The following is a 24,435-nucleotide window of genomic DNA, read 5'->3' as shown; positions in this document are numbered from 1 at the left end:
CAGGAGGCTCATCTGATATTAAACGATACCATGGACACACATTTTCAGAAGGTTCGCCAAGTGCTTTGCCGGCCTTTTAAGAATTAGTACAATCTTTTCTCGAACTACCCTTAGTAGAATTAGTTCTGAAATACTTCAGTGGGGAGGTGGTTCCGCATAGTGGTGGTGCGCGTCAAAAACTTCCTTAAGAAACGCTCAGTTGTGTGTATAATATAGTAAATTCGTGTTAAATAATGTTGTATAAGACTCTTTGTTGTGTAATATCGATGTTTGTTTAAACTATTCTGATATGAATTAGACGTTTATGAACTTACGTTAAAAATTGTCGTTTTAATGTATCAAATTATAAAAATACGCATTTCTTACTTAATAATGTCCAACAAACATGTATATTTAACAAAACATAGGTATGTGTATGTAATAAACATTTATTGTCATTTTATGACAATGTGTAATCCCGAACCTTCTTATATATATTTAAAGAAAGTTCCCTTGAGCGCCTTCAACGTTTAACAATTATCACAAACCGAAGCCAGAAACTTATAATAATTCTAGCGTAAAAATCATCACCTAGATAATTAGAATAAATAGAGGTTACACATATAATATATACATATATATCAACGTCGCTACAATCTTTTTAGGTCTCTTCCTCAGATTTCTATAGGTTTCATCATTTGTCAATGTTATAGGAAAGTAGATCAGATCTGTGCCTGACGCATGCCATTTTCCTTCCATTTTGGGTTCTAAGGCAAGCCGGTTTCCTCACGAGTTCGCCGTTTGAGCGAATGTTAAATGGGCAGATAAATGTACATTCCTGCACAGCTGATGATCGAACATACTTGTTAATATAATCCCTATAATTATATGTTGATGTATTATGATATGCGTGTAACCATAAAAACCCTGGCAAATGAAGTGATTTGAAACTATATCTCCATATACGCATAAAAAGCAATTCCAAGAAGGGTCAACATATTGAATAATGCACGCAATCTCATTCATACCGTTTTCCTATTCGAGAACCTTTCTTCAGGAACCTAACGTTATCTTCAGGTAATATTATAGATAGCAATAAATTGTTTATTTTACGATCCCATTGAGTAATCGTATTCCATTTGAGAGCAACGGTCGTAAATTGTTGCGGTAAATGTTGGAGGGATAATGAGTGGGCCCTGAAAAGTATCACCGGGATACCAGGAGATAAGAAATACGTTTGATAAATATTTTACCTAGAGCCCTTGACTACTGTTATCATTTAAAATGGAGTATAGTCATAACTAAAGTACTTCTACTACTAATTATAATAATTTAACCTGTATGTAATAAAGTTCAATGGACGAAAATAATTACGAGAATTAAATCATATCAAAGACGCTAGTCGGGTGATAGTATAATTTTGGAAATTATTATAATGCCAACAAAAAAAGGGAAAATGCAAAAATAAACCTCATTTTTTAAAGTGGTACATAGTCAGCGATGTCACTGACAACACATATTCCCGTATTCATAGTCAAAAAAATAATGGCATCATTAAGTCACGTAAACATAGATCCAATCAGAAACCCTTCTTACTTTACATAATTTTAATCAAATTACATTTCGTAACCTATAAATTTGCATCTATCATCACAAATAATTACACGATTCTGAGTAGGTCTGCGTCAAAATAGTAAGTGCGATGATGGCCTAGTGGCCTGAGCGCGTGACTCTCATGCTTGAGGTCGTGGGTTTAAAACTCAGCTAAGAGAATTTTCATTCTATGTGGGATAACGTGAGGAAATCAAAAAAGATGCCATAGATCCGAAAAAGATGACGGCATGTGTCAAACAAGGCTGATGACATATTAGAAAAAAAATCGCGGACAAATACAGAAATCTGGACGTCGGGCGCCGCTATTTTTCATTAAGTCTTTTAGACCTTAGAAGAAACAGTTTTTTTAATTAATATTTAAAAAAAACAACTAAAACACGGACCATTTGTCATCGCCATCTAGTTTGTAATCCTCTCCGTTACATCTGTAGCTGGCTCGAATGAGTGCGGTTTGGGGTGACTCAGATTTCACCAGCTGTTCAAATGTGCCCTTGGCGATCCTGAAGGGCAGCACCGGTTGATAGGACGCTGCTTCACCCCCAATTATACACTACAAATAAGGGTTAAAATACATAATTTTAACATTGATAAAGTATTTTAATACTACAACGTAGTGCGGCAAATCAAAACGTTACAAAAACTACTTTTAATAATTTGCCTAAAGCGAGTAAAATTATAGTCATCATAAGTTCGTCATGCCAATTACTGTATCAACACTACTGCCTTATGTTTATAATTTATTAATGCTGTTCAAATGGATAATGAAAAAAAAATATAAGTATGTGTTCAATGTGTTACATTGAATAATAAATCATGTTTCTAGAATATAGTTTCATTTAATTTAATATACAACCAACCAAGTAACTTATTAGGCGAATTGACACAGTGAAGAATGTTTAAAAAAATTCCCAGTTGTATAAGTGTGATTTTCTAAATAAACATGGCTTTCCCGTGTACCGTCATGTTTGTATATAATTATTTATTTTCTGTGATTTTTCTAGGATACATTCAATACTCTATTTATTTATTGTGTGTGTCTCGCCGGGTAATGTTTTCAAACAACCAATACATTGAATACATGACGTACTGGGCATTTTCAAGATTTAGTGGAATGAGGGCTACGAGAGCTACGAGGTAAAATTCCCTTGGCCTTGGATTAGGGTATGGTGTCTACGCGGTCTTGGTCGAAAAAGCCTTGTATTTGTTTGTCGAAAAGCCTTGTATCTGCTCACAGCAGTCACACCAAATAACTATCAACTGTCAAGTGTCGAGCTTCACACAAAAAATGCAAAATAAACGTTTCGTTCTAAATTGTCATTGTTTATGTTACAATTAATAAAATCAAAATTTAAAATTTTCTACTTATGTGTTTTAAAGGGCAATCACTAAATGACGCACCAACGCGTTTATACTCGTAGATGTATTCAGCAATTAATGTTACTCAGTGCGAACTACTGCGACTTACGGTGACATTTTGGTGGGATCCAACGTTAATCAACTTAAATCAATCGAGTTAATTAAGCACATACTGACAGTTTTTGTTAAACTTTATATTATATTCGTTTTCTTTTCTAATTAAAATAATAATATTCTTACCAGAAAATAACCAGCTTTGGAGTTCCGATTACAGCTTCGTATCTCTTCCAGATGATATCTAAGCAAAGCGGGATTAGTCTCTTCGCCTCCATCTGTTCCATAGTGCATATCCACGAACTCGACCTATAAGAAATAGATAATTATTTCCTGTAGACATAATTTAGGCATATGAATAGATAAGGACCTGATTATAAATATCACGTACGTGGATAACGTTCACTGTGTCAAAGTTCGGGTCCATATAGTAGCAAAGTTACAATGTCAAATGAGCAACAATACAGAGCTGAAACGGATACCAAGCTCCAACTTTACTAATAAATTGTACGAAACATATTTTAACAGATTGCCCGGCAATGTTACTTGTTAAGGGTTTTAAATAGTTCCATTGTTTACAGGTGTTGAACAATAACCATGGGATGACAAAGATAGATACTTTAGATATATAGTATTGTCTTTTATTAACATAGGTTTTACATATTGAAAGAAAACACTTTTTTACCGGATTGAAGCTATATATTATTATAAACTTATATTTTTTTACATAATTTTAATTTTTTCCGACGTTTCGCGTGCTTTACAGCATGCGTGTTCACGGTGACTGAAGACAAAAGGTGTTGAATGTCAAAAAGTATCATAGATTGTGCGACATCGCAGGCAAAGTGGTTTGCGATGTTGCACAGATCCCCGTTAGCAAAGATGTTGCACCAACTGAATGCTGTCTCGGACCGTATCGACATATTTATGTTTTCGCAGAGTGACTTCACAGTAGTGATATTGTGTATATTATGTATTTAGTATATACCATATCATATTTAATTTTTCTCGTCATTAAAATAAAAATATGTTTATTATGGAACATAAGATACAGGTATCACTTATTCCACGTCATTAAATTTGTTTCAAAGACAGAGGGTGTAGACCGAGAGAAAAAGCCGGCGTAAAAAATTCGTTTAAACAATCAAATCATCATACAAAATGCGCAGTAATTTGCAAACAATACTTATTTTAAAACAAATATCGCAAATTGATAAAAGAGCCTGGGACTAGTATCCTTCTTATCAACTGGATAATCGCAAACTATACAGTAAGACTTTTTACACAGCTTTTATTTAATTCATTTCTTAAATTTATTAAAAGGCAGATATAAAAGAGCCTCTAGGATTTTATTAAAGACAAGTATCCCTTTTCCCAAAAAATAATTACTAGCTTTAGATAGTCTCGTACGCGGAAATTGCAGCCTGTATTTGTTCCGAGTATTAACATTATGCGTATGTTCTATTGTAGTAAATTGAACACTATTTTTGTATTCATACATAATATTTTCATAAATATATTGCGTGGGAAAGGTAAGTATATATTTTTTCGTTTAATTTATCTCTCATATACATTTTCAATTACAGATTGCACGAATAGATCTCTAGATGGAAATAGTTTCGATGATATTAGTATTAGTATTATCGTATTGTCATAGTCTGTAAAGATAATGTATGTATTTTTGTTACAAATAAAAAAAATATTCAGCAACAACGACGGTTTACTAATGTTCACTCTACTAATCGAGTTATATGTTTGTAAATTAGTTTTATTTAAATATTCATAACTTGTGTAAACCCTTTGGTTTGTCTTTAAAATTAACGATTAACATAGTTAAAAAAGGGGATTTTCTCTGCCTTTCACTTCAGTGATTAACATGTTTAATATTCGTTAATTTTTTTACCCTGTTTAGAGTTTATTAGAAATAATGTAATAGACGACTTAGCCTTATGTAATTATCAACTTTAATGCACTCTTTTTAATTCTTCTGTCAAACTGTGTTTACGATGATTATATTATATGATGAAAAGATGTTAAAGCAACCTGTAGATATGATGATTTATAAAGAAGAGGTTCGTGTATAACTTTCTGCGAAACCAGAGAACGTTGTTCTTACTGACCAAACGGCCGGGAACATATTTGCACTATGTGGAAGTTCATGATGAATATGACTAGGCCACTGAAATCTGTTGCATGCGCTAAAAGATTTCAGCTAACAAATGGGAAGTTTCTTTTATAAGTGTTTACAGAGGAAGAATCTGGCTTTGTGGTGTACTGTCCAAGCTATTTTGCGATATTTGCATTTTTAAAGATTCATCATTAATTATCAACATATTTAAAATTACCTCAATGTATCGATCATCATATGTTGACTGCAACTCTGGACCCACCAACTCCAAAGTTTGACGCCTTTCTTCGCGGAAATCTAAATTAGAAATATCATTAGTTTGATCATGTATCATGGTAATGTTTATTAATCAATGGCAAAGCCAAAATGTATTTAAATGAAAAGGATACAAAGGGCTTTCGTAATGACAATTAAATACACTATATTTAATGGAGAAGAGTTCTAACCTCTAACTAATGAATGTTAAGCGTAATTAACGTTTTCTCCCCCAATCCTATGAAGCAGCATTATTTCTGGGCAACCGCAATACAAATAGGTGACCATCATCGCTTACCAAGTTTAACAATTATTGTTTTAAAGTTACGGACATAAATATTGGAAAATCTGCGAGCAATAATATCACAAAACAACTGATGCGTATATAGTTTAGATAATAGTTATTCCTTTGTTTTTCCTCTGATGACATGAGCATGTCTTTGCCTTACAAACGAAATGCAGAAGAAGTGTAAAATGTCTGTGACGTTTGGGACTTAAAATACTATAATGACGCTTTAAGAACACAGTACTAGCGGGAACGGGACACTTTAATAACTGTATCACTCTAAATATAAAGAGCGTACTAATTCTCGAAAGGCCGGCAACGCACTTACGAGCCTTCTGGCAATTTGAGTGTCCGTGGGCGGCGGTATTACTACCTCCTCTTACATAAAAAAACTATATATTCAAAGATCTTCTAGAGTTTAAAAAAAATAATATAAAAATATTATCCCATTAAGGAATGAATATTAATTTAATAATGTGATTATGTAGTGCAATTTCTATGATTCATAATATAATTGCAATTTCTATGAAAATTCTACCTTTTACGACAAACTTTCAAGAAATTTTATGTGGCAGACTATGCGAAGCTTAGTACCATTGTCAGTACCACATTCTTGCAAATAAAATAGTATTACTATTAATTGCTACAAAAAACTTCGCTGCAACTAAATTAATTGTTTAACGTGTCTGTAAATGTAATGCTAAACGAATACGGCGACTAATGGCTATATATAAAAAGTTCCACACCTATTCATACTATTGATTAATGTTCATGGGAACGGGACCACCTGGAATATCGGTATACAATATTTGACAATAGACTTATAAATTTTGAGAATTATACAGATTAAGAATTGAAAATACGGATAAGTTAGTCGAATTACGGTCCCAGCTTAAAACAGTTTCAAATTGTTCTGTACCGTTCTTTACGACTTGTATATAGTACCCTAGGAAATACGATGGATCTGCATAGCTTTGAACTCCTTAAAAATTTAAAAAAGTTAAAGTAATATGAAATGCATGATATCTCAGTTCCCAGTAGATTCTTTTTTTTTTTATAAAATAGGGGGCAAACGGGCAGGAGGCTCACCTGATGTTAAGTGATACCGCCGCCCATGGACACTCTCAATGCCAGAGGGCTCGCGAGTGCGCTGCCGGCCTTTTAAGAATTTGTACGCTCTTTTCTTGAAGGACCCTAAGTCGAATTGGTTCGGAAACACCTCAGCGGGCAGCCGGTTCCACATAGCGGTGGTGCGCGGCAAAAATTGCCTTGAAAACGCTCAGTCGTGGAACGTCGGACGTCGAGGTGATACGATGCTGAAACTCAGCTGCAGGTATTAATCCGAACAACTCCTCTGAACACTCTCTATGGTAAATGCGGTAGAAGATGCAGAGTGACCCCACAGATTAGGTTAGGTCAGGCATTTTTTTTTATCCAAGAGGCGTTTGTGATCAGGTTAGGTTAGTTAATTTCTACCTTCTTTTTAACAAATCATGATATTTTAATTAATTTCTATGGCGTTAAAGAGCATGGGCCACCACATTATTGCATGGCACACCATCGCCGAGCGATGAAGATATGTAGATAAAAAAAATGGAGCTGTTTTAAGCCGTGATTCGACAAATTAACAAAAATACGATTACACCTCATAATTTTTGTGGTTTTTAACAATTTTACAAAGATATTAATTTAATATTATATTATTGTCAATTTTCTGCTTTTTATTGATTGAAAAGTCCAAAAGAAAATATAGCATATACATATAAGATCATTAAACAAAATATTATACATCAACGGGTGAAAAACTTTTTTGTAGGAAACTCTTAGAATAAAAGCAAGGCAATATGTGTTAAATGATAGCAGTACTAAAATTTTCCATCTCCATTTACGTTAGGACGTCACAAAACAAAATCGCACGAACAAATGTACGCCAACACGTGCATACAATTAAAAAGGTGCGGCCATATCTGGGTACCCTGCGTACTGACCACAGCTCACAGTGTGTCTGACGTGCATGTATTGGAATTTTTGATTTGTGAACCGAGCAATACAAAATACTAATTTCCCAACGTGGACACATAGGAGAGCTATTCGAAAATCTCCTAAAATTATTTGGAATTTGAACTACAATATTTTATTATGTTTATTATATTAGAGTTTCTTAAGTGAACAATTCAATGTTTTAATATAAACAAGTATGTAGACATAGGGCAACATACAATTTTAGAAAGGCTTTGCGGGCGTTGCCACAAAGGGTACAAAACGGATTGGGAAACACTGCTTTAGAGTTTCCAGATTCAATCTACTAAGTAATTCTGAGTGTACAGATAGACTAAGCCAGTGTTTTTCAACCTTTTTTTGTGCCATGCCCCAGCTTAGCCTTTCTTAAACTCTATTCCCCCCCCCCCCTAAAGTAACAAACATATTTTTTAATATAAAAAATTGCATTTCTCGCTTATTAAATTGCTAGCTTAAATAATTGTTCAAAACTTAAATTCAATTTCCAAATAATTTTGATAAATTATCTAACAGCCCCGTTAATGATCAAAGCCCCGTTGGAAAATGCTGAACTAAGCAGTCAAAACAACTTTTTCTATCTAAGCTAATAATTGATCTTAAATTTAATATATATGCATACCATTATATAGGGATGCAATGTAAATCTTGACAGCTCGTGGTCCAGGCCACTTGTCGCTCTCCTGGGTGAACCCCTGGAGCGCCTGAAGCACTAAAGGTTCTGGAGCGCTCATTGCGCCCCAATCCGGTCCTCACTTCACTCCACTCATCCCTATACACCGCATTCTGGAAAGAAATTGTTTCATTCATTAATGCAATAACTAGATTAAAATCTGGCAACAAATATAACACTTTCTGATATTATATAATTCAATTAGAGTCTATTAAAATTATTTGAAAATTTTATGCAGACAACTTTAACTTTAAAATCTTTGCAGAGTATGTATTCTAAATATAGAAACTTGTTATTTGATAAAACAAAACTAAGTAGGCATAAAACATGGTGAAGAAAAACATTTTTATAGTCAAATAGGTTGCAGAAATAATAAGCGTAAAGCACATTTTCATCTGATATGCATTTGTTGCAACCACTTGCAATTTCCACCCTCAGCCTAGATTATACTGTTATATATGTAGTTTTGTCTTTTGTTAACACAGCTTCTAATTATTTTACAGATCTTTTTTAAAATTATAAGTCTATAATAAAACATAGCTTCAATCCGGTATATAAGTGTTTTCGTTATATACGTGCTAAACCTCACAGTTTATTTTCTTAAGTGGCATGCTCACCGCTTGCCTTAGAAATTTGACCATATTGACACAAAATTCTTTAAAGAGAAACCTTGAATTCCGACCGAGAATCGAACGCGATACCCCTCACGGACTCTTAATAAGACAGCTAGGCTATTGGGCTCTTATAGTTTGTTATACCTAGATTATAATGAACATTTCAATAAATCAGAAATGTATATTACAGCCATTCTAAAGATAGCTATTAACCGATAATGTACAGAGGCGTATGAATACAAAGTGCCTCGGCTAACTAAATTGAAACTCAGGGCAAAAAGAAAATTCATCCTCACGAGCTTTCATAAAATATAAAAACGTTGAAAAAATATTACACAGACCTTCTGTGTATTTTTTTTTCAACTAAGCCTTTTAAACTTTTTGCTTGACTTGTTAGTCTGATATGAAAACTGAAAAACCAATAGTATAACTTTATCGCGTTCGTGTAGCTACGTATACAGTCCGAGGCACAATGCATTAATAAATACAATGTAATTAAACTGGTTCAGTTTTCAAATAATATCAAAAACTTTATTTATGACAAATAAGTTGAGACAAAATGCATTTATCGCTAGTCACGCCACACTAGGGACGCCGTAGTGTGTGGTAAATAGGTAACTATTATTCCGTGGTACATGGTTCGCGTTTAAAACAGTTTTTTGAGAAAAGGTTAAGTGTTAACTAATAAAACATAACATTGATTTATTACCTTGGGAGTGTTCCTCTTGGGCCGTGGGCTCAAGGGCATAGACGCTAATTAAAAATTTACTTTGAAGCCTGGTAGATAGTACCGGTGATTTCCTCGTTCAACGAATAAGTATGGCAATACAGCGAGGAAACGCTACCAGCGTTAAAGGTGCCAGCCACGGGGACAAAGCATTTTTAAAATTTGTTTAAATTTTCTTTTTATTTATTTCTAAGTGTGTGTGCGAATTTGAGAGTTTTGATAATGGGAAGCTATTTATAACATCTTCTTCTCTTTTTATTTGGCAGCTCATATCTGAGCGTCGTCATCAGCAACGAAGCATTTAGAGTGGACTACCACCACCAGTTTCTGTCTGTTCCGTTCTGTTTATATTAACTTATATTTATATTATATAAGTTTATAATACTTAATTAATGTTTAATAACCTATTATCATTGTGTGAATATTATGGTATTTTATCAAACACTCATATTAAGCATTGCTTTTACGAGGTTAAAAATAAAATTATTAATTTCTGCCTCAGGTCATGCTTCGAGATGCAATAGAAAATAACAATATTACTTTTCCGTGTTTTTCGGACTATAGACAGGAAGAGATGACATAGAAAAGTTTTTTTCTCTCAAACACCATGTTAAAATGAGGACAATCGGATACTTATGAAATTTATTAATAATTGAAGATATCTGGCATTTGTTCGAAAGGCAATACCGACTTAGGGTCCTTTAAATGAGAGTACCAATTCTTAAAGGCCGGCCACGCAGTTACAAGCGCTCTGGAAATGTGTATCATGGGCGGTATCACCTTTCATCAGATGAGCCTCCTGTCCGTTTGCCTCCTATTACATAAGAAAACCGAAGTACATTTATAAATCTTCAAAATACGCCAGCTGGCATGTAGCTAAGTCAAAGTAGGCAATTATCTCATGAATTATTCAGAGAGTGGGTAATTTACGAGTACTTTATAAGCACCTGTGGATGCTTTTACGTATATTAATGAAAGTTGCTTACAATTTAAGTGGATTTCATGATTTTTGAAATCGCTTTAAAAAAAAATTCGTTGAAAATCAATAAAACACAATTGAGAATTATATTTCAGTCTATATGCTTATAAATCTTCATGATACATTTATTTCCAACACATATATACATTATTTTCAATTTTATAAACCTACGATGTGATAAAAAAACATAATTTAAATTTAATAAAAAGAAAATTGAAACACATTTGAAAAGTTTGGTCCCTGTGGCAGTGTACCTTTAACACCGGCAGCTGTATTAGTAGCTGTATTACGCTACTTATTCGTTGAGGGAAAGCACTAGTTCTAGGGTCACTGGTATTATCTACGATGCCAACTTAAATCTTTAATTAGCGCCTCTGCACATGGGCCAAGAGTCTCTACTCCAAAGGGAACAAGATCGAAGCCGGAGGAAAGTAAGTAGTAAAGACTCTTATACTTGAGCCGCGGCAGCTTATTAGAATTTTGAAGGTCCTGAATGGGAGAATAATAAAAAAAATAGTTTCATACGTTTCATCGAATTGAGCTGTACATGTTGCTGTTGCGATCCAGCGAAATATTATTTTTGAAATTGACATTTGTATTTAAAAGCATTTTATCATTAGAAATGGAATTTGTTTCAAAATTAACGCTATATAAATGGGCTAGATACGCATAAATCAATTAAATTATTTAAAATTCTAAATAAATACTAAAACGTTTTAAACAAAACCTCGATACATGAGACGCTTTAACGTGAGTTCCTCATCGCTTGATGTATTCATTAATACATTTAAAATGTGTACACACGTAAGAAGTACAACTTTTTAATGATCTTATTTTACATTTAAATTGGTTAAATGAAATAAAATTAGATAAAGTTTAACAAAAGGCTTTCATTATCATAGACATGAATTGAAATAATTGTATTATTTCATTTTACCTTATTACTACTAAGATTATTACAGAATTTCCTTAATCGCAGTAGAATTATTACTACCATTGTTATCGTTATTATATACTGGATTAACCGTGGACAAGAAAGAGATAGTACGTAACCGAAAAATGTGACGGTAAATTTTTTGCTGACTCGTTTTTAGAAATCAAACGCGATTCGAAACCGAGTTACATAAACGAAAGCTCTATGATTTAAATTGACACAAACTTAAAACCTTTTTGCGTGATTCACAATATTTATAAGAATATAACAACCGTTACATTTTATATATATTCTGGCAGAAAACATAGGTACAGTATTATTCTCCCAACATAAGCTCACAAAAGCACTCCAACACAATAGCAGCAATATTTAATCATCTTTATTGTGTTTTTATCGCACTCGTATTTACTTGGACGAGGTACAATTTTACTATTGCTATTTTATTATTGTGGACGTGGTCATTTTATCTGCATTCAGATATTAGATATCTATAAATTGAGTCATTATGGAGATGATTTTCTAATGACATTTATTGAAATTGGTAGGTAGTCATTTGGTTCATAAATAAATAAATCAGTAGCGCTACAACCTTATAAGGCGGACATCAGATTCCTGTATCTGTTCCGTGATCATTTGTCAATCTGACAGGGAAGTAGGAGACCAGCCCCCTGTGTCTGTGTCTGACGCTGTCAACTTTTTGGCTCTAAGGCAAGCTAGTTTTGTCACGTTTTTTTTCAATATTCGAGCAAATGTTAAATGCGCACATAGAAAGTACATCGGTGCACAGACGGGGCTCGAACCTACGACCTTAGGGATGAGAGTCGCACGCTGAAGCCAACTACACACTAGGCTAACTTTGCTCTGCAGTAATATGGATATGGATTTACATCGTAATAAAATGATCTTAACAATATTTTTAGCTGTTTTTATCAATTTCTATTACCTTAATATTTTAAACATCATCACATTTTATTTCATTGACCACAACGCTTTAAGGACATATTTTGTTAGAAATACACATACGTACGTAGATCCATCAGCCCAACATATACATATATTTCATTATAAGCTAATTTTAAAAATCTCACCAACTAAATAAAGTTAACATAAAAATAATAATTATAATAAATTTGAGAACATAGCGCGTAGCACTTATGTAGCACCTGTAGCACTTTGTAGCGCTCGTACCGTAGCGGCATATTGATCGGGGTTTTTCGTGTACGGTTTTTGCACTCCAGTGCCTTTTTTCATTATATTTATTTTATTTTCGTTCTTCGTCTGTTTAAAAATAATGACAAGCAGCAATTCATACAACCATATTGAATATTTTTTTTATATTTTTACAGCATCACATATCTATAATGTTCTACATAAAAAAGAAATATTACTTATATTACAAGGGCCGTAATACAGTTGTTATCCATTTAATTATGTTAGCTGATGCATCATAATATATCGTAATTGGATTTAATGCTGCCAATTAATTCATGAGGACATCGCATATTAAATGTATCTATACTATTGCATACATTGCGGTTTAACTTTACCACTTTGAGGCCGATATTATAGTTAAACCGATTTTGCGTGTATAATTTATAAATGATTTTGTTTACAATAATAAGCTGGTCAGAGCAAACATTCTTGGATGGATATAATAGGGAATAAATTAAACTACTTAGACACCTTATTGGAACAGATACCTTGATGGAAATTTTTATCAATACTTAGTTCATTATATTGGAAACCAGACTTACCAGGCCCACTGAAAGCCTTTCGGGGTGTGAAAGTGTACTCCAAGACCTCGGTTTCTTTGTGCCTATGAGATATGTGTGATATCGAAGGAAAGGTGGTTTGCGATGCAATGAACCAGAACCATCAGAAACAATTTGGATCTACTGAATGCTGTCTGCGACATTATTGACATATTTATATGTTCGTAGAGTGAATTCACAGTAGCTATATTGTGTTTAATATTACAAAATAAAAATAATAAATCAATGGCGCTACAACCTTTTTATGTCTGGGCCTCAGATTTCTGTATCTGTTCCATGATCGTTTGTGAATTGAATAGGCAAGTAGGTGATCAGCCTTCTGTGGCTGACACACACCGTCGACTTTATGGGTCTAAGTCAAGCCGGTTTCCTCACGATGTTTTCCTTCACCGTTCGAGCTAATGTTAAATGCGCACATAGAAAGAAAATCCATTGGTGCACAGCCGGGGATCGAGCCAACGACCTCAGAGAGTCGCACGCTGAAGCCACTAGGCCAACACTGTTGCTATTATTACAAAATACTTTATTATATTTTACTATATTTTTTCTCGACATTATCGTATTAATATAGTCTGTATAGATAATTTTTGTATTTCAGTAAAACCAAAGATAATATTCCTTTGTCTTTGACTAAGATTATATCAACATGCAAGCTTACCTACTTGTAGTACTTAGGCAGATGCTTCAAATGCATCAGGATTTTAATCCAGCACAGTTTGGCCTAAGCTGTAGTACGTTTGCGAAATTATTTCACGCTCATTCCGATGAATAGACGACCTAGATTATACCGCAATTCGAGTGTCTAACTTTACTAGTTGAAACGGAGTTTAATGAACGATAGGTCATCAACTTTGATATTAATATTTTGCAAAACAATTTTTGAGAATTATAAGAAATGTTCACTTCACATTTTTTTTCATTTTCAATCATAACATTATTTAAATCATCATTTTTTTAACTCTTTGTAATGAAGGTTGATAAATGTTATTTTAAAAGCGAAAAATAATAAGAGTAAATTTTGTGTATCTGGGTCACGTGTCATGAGTGTTACTAATAATAAGGAACAACATTGCTTCTTCTTTATCTGACAGAGGCGAAGAGATGTTTTAGAAACGGCATCATTCGGAAAAATAATGAAAGAGCAAAAAATAAAATAATAAATACAATACTCTCAGAATATCAATAAATTTACTGTTGTAAAACTATTCGAAATCTCATGGGACAATATACACGTCTGTTTGACAGGCTTTTACGATTGAGACAAATCTTTGATTCGTGTGCCTAAATATTAAAAGATGGTAACTGAAATAATGTTTTATATCCTCTTAATAATTTTAGTTGGTTTGTAATAAATAGGATCGGAACAGAAGAGCTTGGTAACAATGAAATATGTCTTTGTGTTATGTTATACGTTTTCATCTTAAGCTTTACCACGACAAATCCTTTGGACAAATGAATCGTTGCAAATTGTAATCCGACTTCGTACGGGTTTAACAAAGATTCAAGAATCATGATGTTGATAAACATTTGTAACAATGTTACATCTAAATTCAAGTATGACTTACTTCTTCAGTCTTCGCTAATCGTCTTAGTAGTATAATGTTCATAAAATATTTATCTCCACTAACAACGAATGACACAACAAAATAAATATTGATATATTCGGTAGTTGGCTGAGTAATTTAAAAAAGCATTGTTAAACGCCTATCTGGTACCTATTCCACATTACTAAGCAAAAAATTACTTGCAAAAACTAACATTGAATGTACTAGTTTTATTGTATTTTAGAATAGACATCTTGTGATATACTGTAATGCATTATATATGATGTGGTAAACCTTAATAAATAGATACATCAATTACAGACTTATATATTAGGTGAAGGGGGGCCAACATAGCAAATCTGAAGCAAAGTTTCAAAGCGTTTGTAGTTAGAAACTCAAACACACCTAGTGTTGCCACAAAATGCATACAATATATCAATAAAATATTACCATTATCATTATGTAAAACTCAATAGTATTAAGTACAATTTGAATAACATTCCCTGAGCGTATTTTAAGCTAAACAGAATTCAGAAACGAATAGTTGTCGTGAGTTGGAGAACAACAGCTTAGCCGTATAGTATGTAAACTTATCCTGGTTAGTACTTATAACGATATGAGACAAGCGAAATTAAATATCGTGCGGTGTCATGTCGCGTGATCACTGCCGGTTTGTCTTTCCTTTAAAACTTTTACCTTTTTAGTTACTTCAGATATGTCTTTATACAATGTCCGTCATGTTACGTATATATGTTGAATTGCTACTGGGTGACAATATTTTTTATATCTATTTAGATAAGGATGTAGATATCCTTTATAATTCCCATATACGTAATACACAATGAGAACAGAATATTCAAGATCGATACTGCGAACCCGTTCGTAATATGTATTTCATGTAATTCAGGTGAGCCGAGGACCGTGTTTCGGTTCCAAGCCAGTTTTAATCATATTACGTCAACAGAGGTAACACAAATTGATGTAGCACTGAATTTATGTAGAATTTCCAAGCTGGATACCAACACCATTGTTTTTATGTCTCCTTTGGTTCTAACGAGCTTTTATCTGATATAATTCAAAATCTTTTTAATACTTAATAATAATATTCAGCGAAATGTAGATAACTAGAAATTTAATGTACAGTACAGATAAGTCCTCATGAAATATTGAATTACCTTTGTTTTTATACATCAGGTTTGTTTTAATAATTGTTTAAGTCAACCTATCACAGCCTACAAACAGATTTTATATAACATACAGCTCATTTCCAACAATAAATTAAATGCCATAAGCAGGAGGAGGCTTATATACAAGTTATTTTTTTTTAAATATAATATTGTTACGAAGATGGGTCGACTGCAATGTTTCTAGATTTTTCCACTAGTTAGAAAACTTTTCAGCAGGCTGTAATATGATTTCTGACCGTTTCAGGAGAGGGTCAATCACATATTAGAAAATTGTAATTTCCATAATGTTACCCTAGTTTTCAGGAAGCTGAAACCTTTTTTCAGCCCGTTTCAGAACATGTGTAGTAGAGTGGTGCAGTTTTCAGGCGTTTTCAGGCCTAGGTATACCCCTTTGATGAAGGAATATTCTAGACCGAACTTTCTAGGTGTGAGACAAGGACGAAATGCGAGAGAGAGAGAGAGAGAGAAGATCAGAACATCAGAACTTTCTCGAAACTAGACTGAGTACTCTAGAACGCCGTACGACAAGGACGGAGCAACGTGCGAAAGAGACAAAGAGTGCGGACGTTCTAGAATTGTGCAATCGCTACTCAGTAGCAAGCCCGCCTAGAAAGTTCTCGAATATTGTTTAGAATTATTCCCAGGGATATATAAGCGAGCCGAAACGCGACTAGTCGCTTTTAGTTTGGAATGCGATAACAAGAGAGAAACACCGAAGCGATAAAGTGAATACAAGTGATAAAGTACTGTGTGAAGTGTGCATAAGTGAAGTAATTAGTGACTGTGTTTTTGTGTGTTATTAGTGCATCTCTGCAATTAATTCGTGCCCATAAATTCCTCGTTGATTTACCAAGAAATAAACCATTGAATAAATCCTACGGCATTTTCTATCCGATCCCCTAGCTCGTAACAATATTACCAATATCACCGACTCTTGCGGGACCTTTTACACATATTTTGTACAAATATGTATTATACTATTCATATTCTGTGTTGCAGTAAGTGACGCATTTCAGTATCTTATTGAAGAAATCTTCCAGTTGCGATCTGAAGCATCTTAATATTTGGGTATATGACCTGAGATGGGGTTCTCTATACAGAAGGTAATATCAATTGAGATCAAAGTTCGTCAAGATTAAAGAAGAAAAAATTAAAGCATATTAACAAGCCTAGTGTGCAACCAAAGACTAAGAACTGCGTTTCTTTGTACTAATATGTGTGACGGCGACGGTCTGTTTGCAATACCGTTGTATTACCCAGACGTTGCGCCTTCTGAATGCTATCACCAACACTATCGATGTATTTATATGTTCGCAGTGTGAAACCACAATACCGTATATTGTGTTTGATATATTATATTAAACACTTTATTGTATCTTTTCTCGACATTATCGTATTGGCATAGTCTGTAAGGATGTGTGTAGTATGTATTTCTGTACAAATATATTCTGCATTATATTAAAAATGTAAGTAAAATTTAAATTTAAAATACAAATTTATATTATAATGGCTGTTGATTACAGAAGATGGAAAATGACACGCAAAGTTTTCTTGCGAAGTTATAATGTTATACTTTATTACCAAGTTGCGTGTTGTGAAAAACGCTATATCCGGCTAGGAATATTATTATCAAAGCTGTTTGCGAATGAGGTAAAATATACTTTTATCACAACATTCCTTGAACCACCAAAAGGCGAAAATTTTTCGCCCTTTAATTAACTTCGGTATAAATTAATTTATACAATAACCCACGATCTTAATAAATCAATAATATCGGTTTATTTGCAAATAAATAAAACGAACGAACAAAGATGCTGCAATACTTACACATTACATGTAGTATCCTGTACATTAAAATTAAACCAGCCAGTCTTCAGCGCAAGATGTAAAAACGCCGTGGCATTAAGCATCTGCTTCTTTATACAGCAGACCATAAAACGAATGAAGAATACTGAGGTCAAGACCAAGTGTTGGGTATCTTTCTGGCCACTTTTTTTTAACGGACCTCCCGAATGAAGTCCCGATATGTGATTGACCTATATACTTAAGAAATATAGGTCAACACACATAATAAATTATTAAATTTGGCTTGTGATATATATATATATATATATATAGTTTGAATGTGGCTCAAAATAACGTGTAAATTTTCGATCTAAACTAAGATATCATTTTGGGTTGTGGCCATTAATATAGTAAAATAAAATTAAAATATAATGAAATAAAATCATATAACGTCACAGTAATTCCTTAAGCTTATTAACAATTTTCCTTCAAGGAATCGTACCAATTTTTAAAAAAACCGGCAACGCACAAGTGAACCTCCGGACAATGTGAGTATCCATATATAGAAAGGTATCATTTAACATCAGGTGATCCTACCCGTTTGCCTCTTGTATATAAAACGTGTGTGTTTTACGTATTAAACATAATGATATTTAACCTTAATGTATAGAAAATTAGGAGAAGGCTAATTTAGTAAGTGGTAACTACTGTTTCTGAGAACTAGATGAAAATTAATGATGAATGCGTCCACACGCATTTCGTGACTAGCAACCATAACTAACCACCGTGAAATATAATGTCAGACACCTCTGTTTCAACACACAGGTATAAGACGTACCTACTATTAAGAAGCAACTTGACGTTTGGATGCTCTTCAGCATCTAAACGGATGAACTAATGACAGTTGATATTCATAATTATCATCAATACAAGCCCTTGTGGGCCTTAGCTCATTCAAGTATATTTCACCCTATTTAGTCTTTCTAGCATCCAACCCGAACCCCTACTCTTTAGAGCCTTGACAATTCTCGATTTGATATTATGATTAAAAATAACAAAAATAACTGTATCTGTTTCGTTATCATCTTTTAAGTCTTTTGGGTGATCAGCTATCTCTATCTTACTTTACTATGATTACGTACGAGCTACTGTTTAACATTCTGAGTCCACTGAAATATTAATGCCATGAATGCATGACAACATCTAAGGCATTTCGTGTTTATATCCGTAATTGTAATTAAATGTGTTATACTCGCGTCACACAAAGTATTCAAAGTTACACTTTAAATATATTATATAATATTTATTTTAATATTTGATTATTGTTAAATGAAGCTTTCTTTTGCATTATATCTGTAGTGTATCTTATTTTGTCTTTGTGCGTAGAACAATTATTTTAATATTTATTATCGATTGTTAATTATTAATTTTCGTTAAGCAATTAAAATAATAATAGCAATTTAATTCAGATACATTGAAACACGTTTCTATCAATCTTCTTCTAAGCATCTGTATGCCCCTTTATGGCAAAGGCTTCCTCCAAATCCCGCCATTGCTGTCGGCACTATGCCACTCATGTCATGGTGTCATGTACTACCTGCTATTTTTTAATTTGGTCTTTCCACCTTCTATTTTTCCACCTGCTTTAAGTTTGGTACCGGCACCGGTTTAATACTTTTTTGCTCCACTTTTCTGTTCACTTTGCCATGTTTATTACATATATTATATAGATATAAATAGATACATATTATGTAAGTTTTATGTTTGTAACTATAATATCAAAACGTATAATTTTGATAACGTTAGTAAAACGTTTTCCGTTTCACGAACGTTTTTTTTTAAATACTTTATGGAACATATGTGTGAAGCCATTGTAATATTCTAAACATTCCATCAGTATAAACTTCCTATCTTTAATATTATAGTAAAATAACAGAGACAATATAACCTAAAATAATACAACAAATACAAAGCTATTCAATTATTTGGCTTTCACAAAAAATATTTGAAATTCCCGCGAAAGCCTGAGCCAATTCCATTTCGATATAGACGCTTATACTTAGGCCGCACTACAACTGATATTCGCTAAAAAAATTAACTTAAAAAATATAATTCTTGATAACATAGTCATGAGTTTTCATGTTCATTAAAGCATCTAGGTATGCTTAGCGCTTTATATCGCTTATCAAGAAATACCAAAAACAATAGACTGTATTTCCTTTTTCTATATTTAAAAAAGACAAGGCAAGCAGAGACAGTATTGTTACCTAGAGTCTAGGCGATGCCAGAGATAATCATACTCATACATTGCATTCCAAATTCAAACTCAGATTACACAAATACAATTACAATTCCACTTCTCCAGTTTCAATATAGCTGCCAGTCTCCTGTGAATGCTTGAGGTACGGCTTGTATAAGTTTTGATTCGTCATTTATTTTATAAACGATGTTTTTCCGTAGTGCGAGTTAAGCTTTAAATCCGCAGAGGCATCGTCAGTCTCGAAATCAATACAATATTATGTAATCCATTAAGATTTCAGCCATGGGATTGCGTCCGGGTACTTTGAATAATTACAAACTAATTTTGTTTTGTGATATTAATTTTGCTACCCTTATATATATATATATATATATGAATTATAGAGTATTTTCAAGATACTAGTGTTTTTAAAGAAATAAGATGAGATTAGTAAAATAATATTACCTATTTCTTTAACTCGGGGAATCCATATCATGAAACCAAACCAAACACCAATATCAATAATTTAGTATTGTCTTTTGTTAACATAGCTTTTACAATTTTTTACCGGATTGAAGAATGTCAAAAAGTATCACAGATGTAGAAAAAGTTGTGTTATCTGTATTTATTTCCCCGGAGTTGATATCGACTAAAAGATGACGGGTTTTTGCAGAAATGACTCACGGTGTCCGTTATTTTCGCGGATTGTTGTCTTAGGGTTCGTTCGTTGTTGGTTGTCTTCGGGTTTTAATTTGGATATTATTGGATCCCAGGTGTTTGATAAGGTGTTTTATTTAACAATAATTTATTTAAAACGAAATATAATGATTCGAATTACACAAAGCGTGTTTCAATTATATGATTTGACACACAGATGCATAGGCACAGACAATGTGTAGATTATGGTAGGCCATTAATGGCCTTTTTTCTTAATTTATTACATTAATAAAAATGTTATTACTTTATAAAAGTAACATTACTTTTATGTAAGCTGTTCGCTATCTAAATAAAAATAATTTTCTATTCAAACTTACTTTTATAAAATAAAAAATTGACTTAAAAAAAATTCTTTATTCAAAATAACATAGACAATAACCCGTAATGTCAGAATAGAACAAAGCACAGACAATACATATTGAATTATGATTGGGCGTGACTTATGGAATGCGCGAAATTTCAATTGATATACAAACAAAATGTTATTTTAGACACTATTAGTTCAATACAAAGGGTTGAGGTTTGGGGAGATTTACGTATAATAGGTATCAGGGGGCATGGGATGATTACCGAGGCTATTATTTAACCGTATTCAGTCTTTTGCTGACTGACATTTTAAGGATGAACTTGAACAATATTTTGTTCGAAATTTGGAATTCGATTTCCCGTCAGAGTATACTTTAAAACAAAAGAAACATTGTTTCTTTGGTTTGACTTGTTTGAAAAATTGTTAACGCAAGTTATGAAACCTAACACTAATTAACGTACATATATTTTAGTTCATAATTCGTAGCGCAAACCAAATGTTAGCTATCGCACACTTGAAGCCAAAATGAGCACTTTAGTTTTTGCCACACCCATCAATTGTAATATAACATTCTCGTTTCCAATAATGTCCAATAGGTCGACTATTATATTCTTTATGGATAACATAAGTGTCACTTAGATTTAAGGCCCTGTACCAGCACGAATTGATGTGTCAGTGTCTTGGCGCCACCCCAACGTCATACGCAATGGTGAGCTGTAGCGCTGACGCCCACCGGCCTTTAACAACAATTAGTTATGTAAATCATTAAATTAATGCAATTAAAAAAGACTGAAATGTATTACTTGGGTTGCTATAAAATATATCGTGTAAATTTCAAAATCATGTTCTATATACATTAACGTCATAAAATGAATTCAAAGTGTCAAACAAAAAAAATGGCTATGTTTGGATTTTTTTCTATCGAGCGAAGTTATTTAAATCGTATATCGATCATTCTAAATGGATACATAAACTACTCAACTCCACCATATATTTTTTCCATTCACCATACTTCAAGAACAATGTACTTTTTTGGAGTTGTGCGACTGTATAGGCCCTTAAGAACCCTATAATAAGTCAAGTTAGTGTTTTGTTAGTGTACCTAGATTTATGTGGCCAGTTTCAAAGAAAGAGTTTCATTGAACATATATTTACATATCTCTCCAATAACAGCCACTGAACTTAACTTGCTGCTCGGTACCATACTATCACCTTGATACCTATTGCTATAAGAGGATAAACGTTTGTGTTTCCTATTTATTTTTCATTATTATCATAAATTGCTTTGCGATAAAGAACAGAATACCCGCAGCCCCACGACAACCATTTACTAAAACAATAAACTTTGCAATACAAAGAGCGATGGAGAGTTTATTGCCAGTTCTTCTAGTCTGTTACGTCATTTGAGAACTGCCAGTAAATGTAAATTACGAATTATTATTTTCTTATAACGTTCATAAGTGTATTTAGTTACATATATGTTACCCCTGTTGTTTATTCTAATTAGACTAGAGACTCTTGGGTTCAAGTGCATAGGTGCTTATCAGCGATTTAAGTTCGTGCCTGGTGGATAGTACAGATAGTTTGCTCAACTAATAAAAATCGCATTTTAGTGAAAAAATACTACCAGCATTAAAAGTACACTGCCACAAAGGTCTAGCCTTTTAAATTTAATTTTCTATTTATTCTCTTCTCCTTCATAATAATCTTAATTATTATTATTACTTTGAAGGATACGAATATTGCAAATATCAGTCAAATCACGATTATGTCTATAAATTTTAAATGGCTTTAAATTAACATAAAAATCTATTGATAATAATTGAATTGAATTCCCAGCCCTGCGAATACTCGTAACAGACGCAAAAAAAATAAAACAATTTCTTTTAACACGCAACCCGACCTGACCCAGTAAATTACTCAAACGTTTTATACATGTTGTCATGACATGTCAATTCAATTACTCGTTGAAATGCACACGACTGTTTCTGACGAGGGCGTGAGGTCTTTTACTACATTAAACGCTTATATACATCATACATTTTATAACATCATAAAATATACTAAACGGAAACGATTAGCTTTTTTTTTAATACTGCTTAGTAATATTATTCGTAGCTAGATAGTACTCTTTTCTCGTAACCATGACTTACTTAATATAATATAATAAATATAATTTGTGCCCAATACATATTCTCATATTGAAGTCTTTGAACAAACGTCTGGGCCTAAATTCTACAGGAATTATATACAAAACAAAATATGTACTTAAAGTCACCCTAGGGAAGGCAAAAGGAGTAGAGGAAGACCACAAAAATGATGGAAAGATGACATCAGACAAGTGGCAGGAGTGATGTGGAACATAGTGGCCCGAAGTAGATATGAAGTGAAAAGGTTGTAGGAGGCCTTTGCCGACTGGCAAACAGATCTGCAGAAATCAAACAAGATCCAAATATTAGAATAGTTTTTGTTTTTCTTCTTATATCTTGTAAATATAATGATCTATGTTTATGTGTGTACCAAAGTCGATCTGAATAAAAAGTTATATTATTATAAAACACTGTCTATTTAATGTACATAGTCTTTCACATGAATTAAGTTCTGTGGCGTTTTTTGTATGGAGATGTTTAAATAAAACTCTTTGTTTGAAGCTGAGTAACAAATGACTTTAATGGGCTTATCTGAGCTTATAACTTACACAAAATTAGAATTAGGGTTGCGACGCTGATAAAAACAAATTGCTTATCTATGGTTTCATAAATCTAAATACCACTTATGGACATTAATCGAAAACGAGAATGTTAAAATACATTTTGTTAGTGTGGTAAAAACTAAAGGCTATATTGGCTTCAAATGTACGATGATGTTTGGTTTACGCTTCTTGTATAGAAATATTACCTAAAATATTTCTATGTAACTTAACTAAAGGTTATATAACTCTACTACATTGTAGGGAAATCATGTTATTTTTCTGATTATACATTTAGATTTATATTTTTGGTAAATTTGTCAAATCACGGCTCCACCTTAGAACAGCTGGACATATTTTTATATCGTTCCTTACGACTTGTAATATTAAGATGGTGCATGGCTTTGTACTCCTAAAAAAATTAAAGTATTTCATGCATGAGGTATATGATATTGTCTTAGTTCCCAGTGGGTATCAGTGAATGTCATAAAGTTAGGTTATTTTATTTAAAATTCTATGTTTGTGATTAGGTTAGGTTAAAGCCAAAAATGTTTACCTTCTTTCATTTATTTGTTTTAAT

At 32.9% G+C, this 24,435-nt stretch overlaps 1 protein-coding gene across 2 annotated transcripts in view; it reads right to left on the bottom strand.

The window, feature by feature from the left end:
* LOC123708577 (protein qui-1) overlaps positions 1 to 24,435 on the bottom strand; it is a 101,482-nt gene that overhangs the window by 51,328 nt on the left and 25,719 nt on the right. For both annotated transcript variants that reach the window (XM_045659353.1, XM_045659354.1), the window contains exons 2-5: positions 8,311 to 8,474; positions 5,349 to 5,428; positions 3,190 to 3,312; positions 1,977 to 2,143 (exon numbers count right to left, since the gene is read on the bottom strand). In XM_045659353.1, the coding sequence (XP_045515309.1) occupies positions 1,977 to 2,143; positions 3,190 to 3,312; positions 5,349 to 5,428; positions 8,311 to 8,422 (482 nt within the window). In that variant the 5' untranslated portion in view covers positions 8,423 to 8,474. The remainder of the gene's footprint in view (positions 1 to 1,976; positions 2,144 to 3,189; positions 3,313 to 5,348; positions 5,429 to 8,310; positions 8,475 to 24,435) is intronic.

Source organism: Pieris brassicae, chromosome 4 (genome assembly GCF_905147105.1).
Source record: "Pieris brassicae chromosome 4, ilPieBrab1.1, whole genome shotgun sequence".
Taxonomy (NCBI): domain Eukaryota; kingdom Metazoa; phylum Arthropoda; class Insecta; order Lepidoptera; family Pieridae; genus Pieris; species Pieris brassicae.
This window is presented reverse-complemented; position numbering and strand designations above follow the sequence as displayed.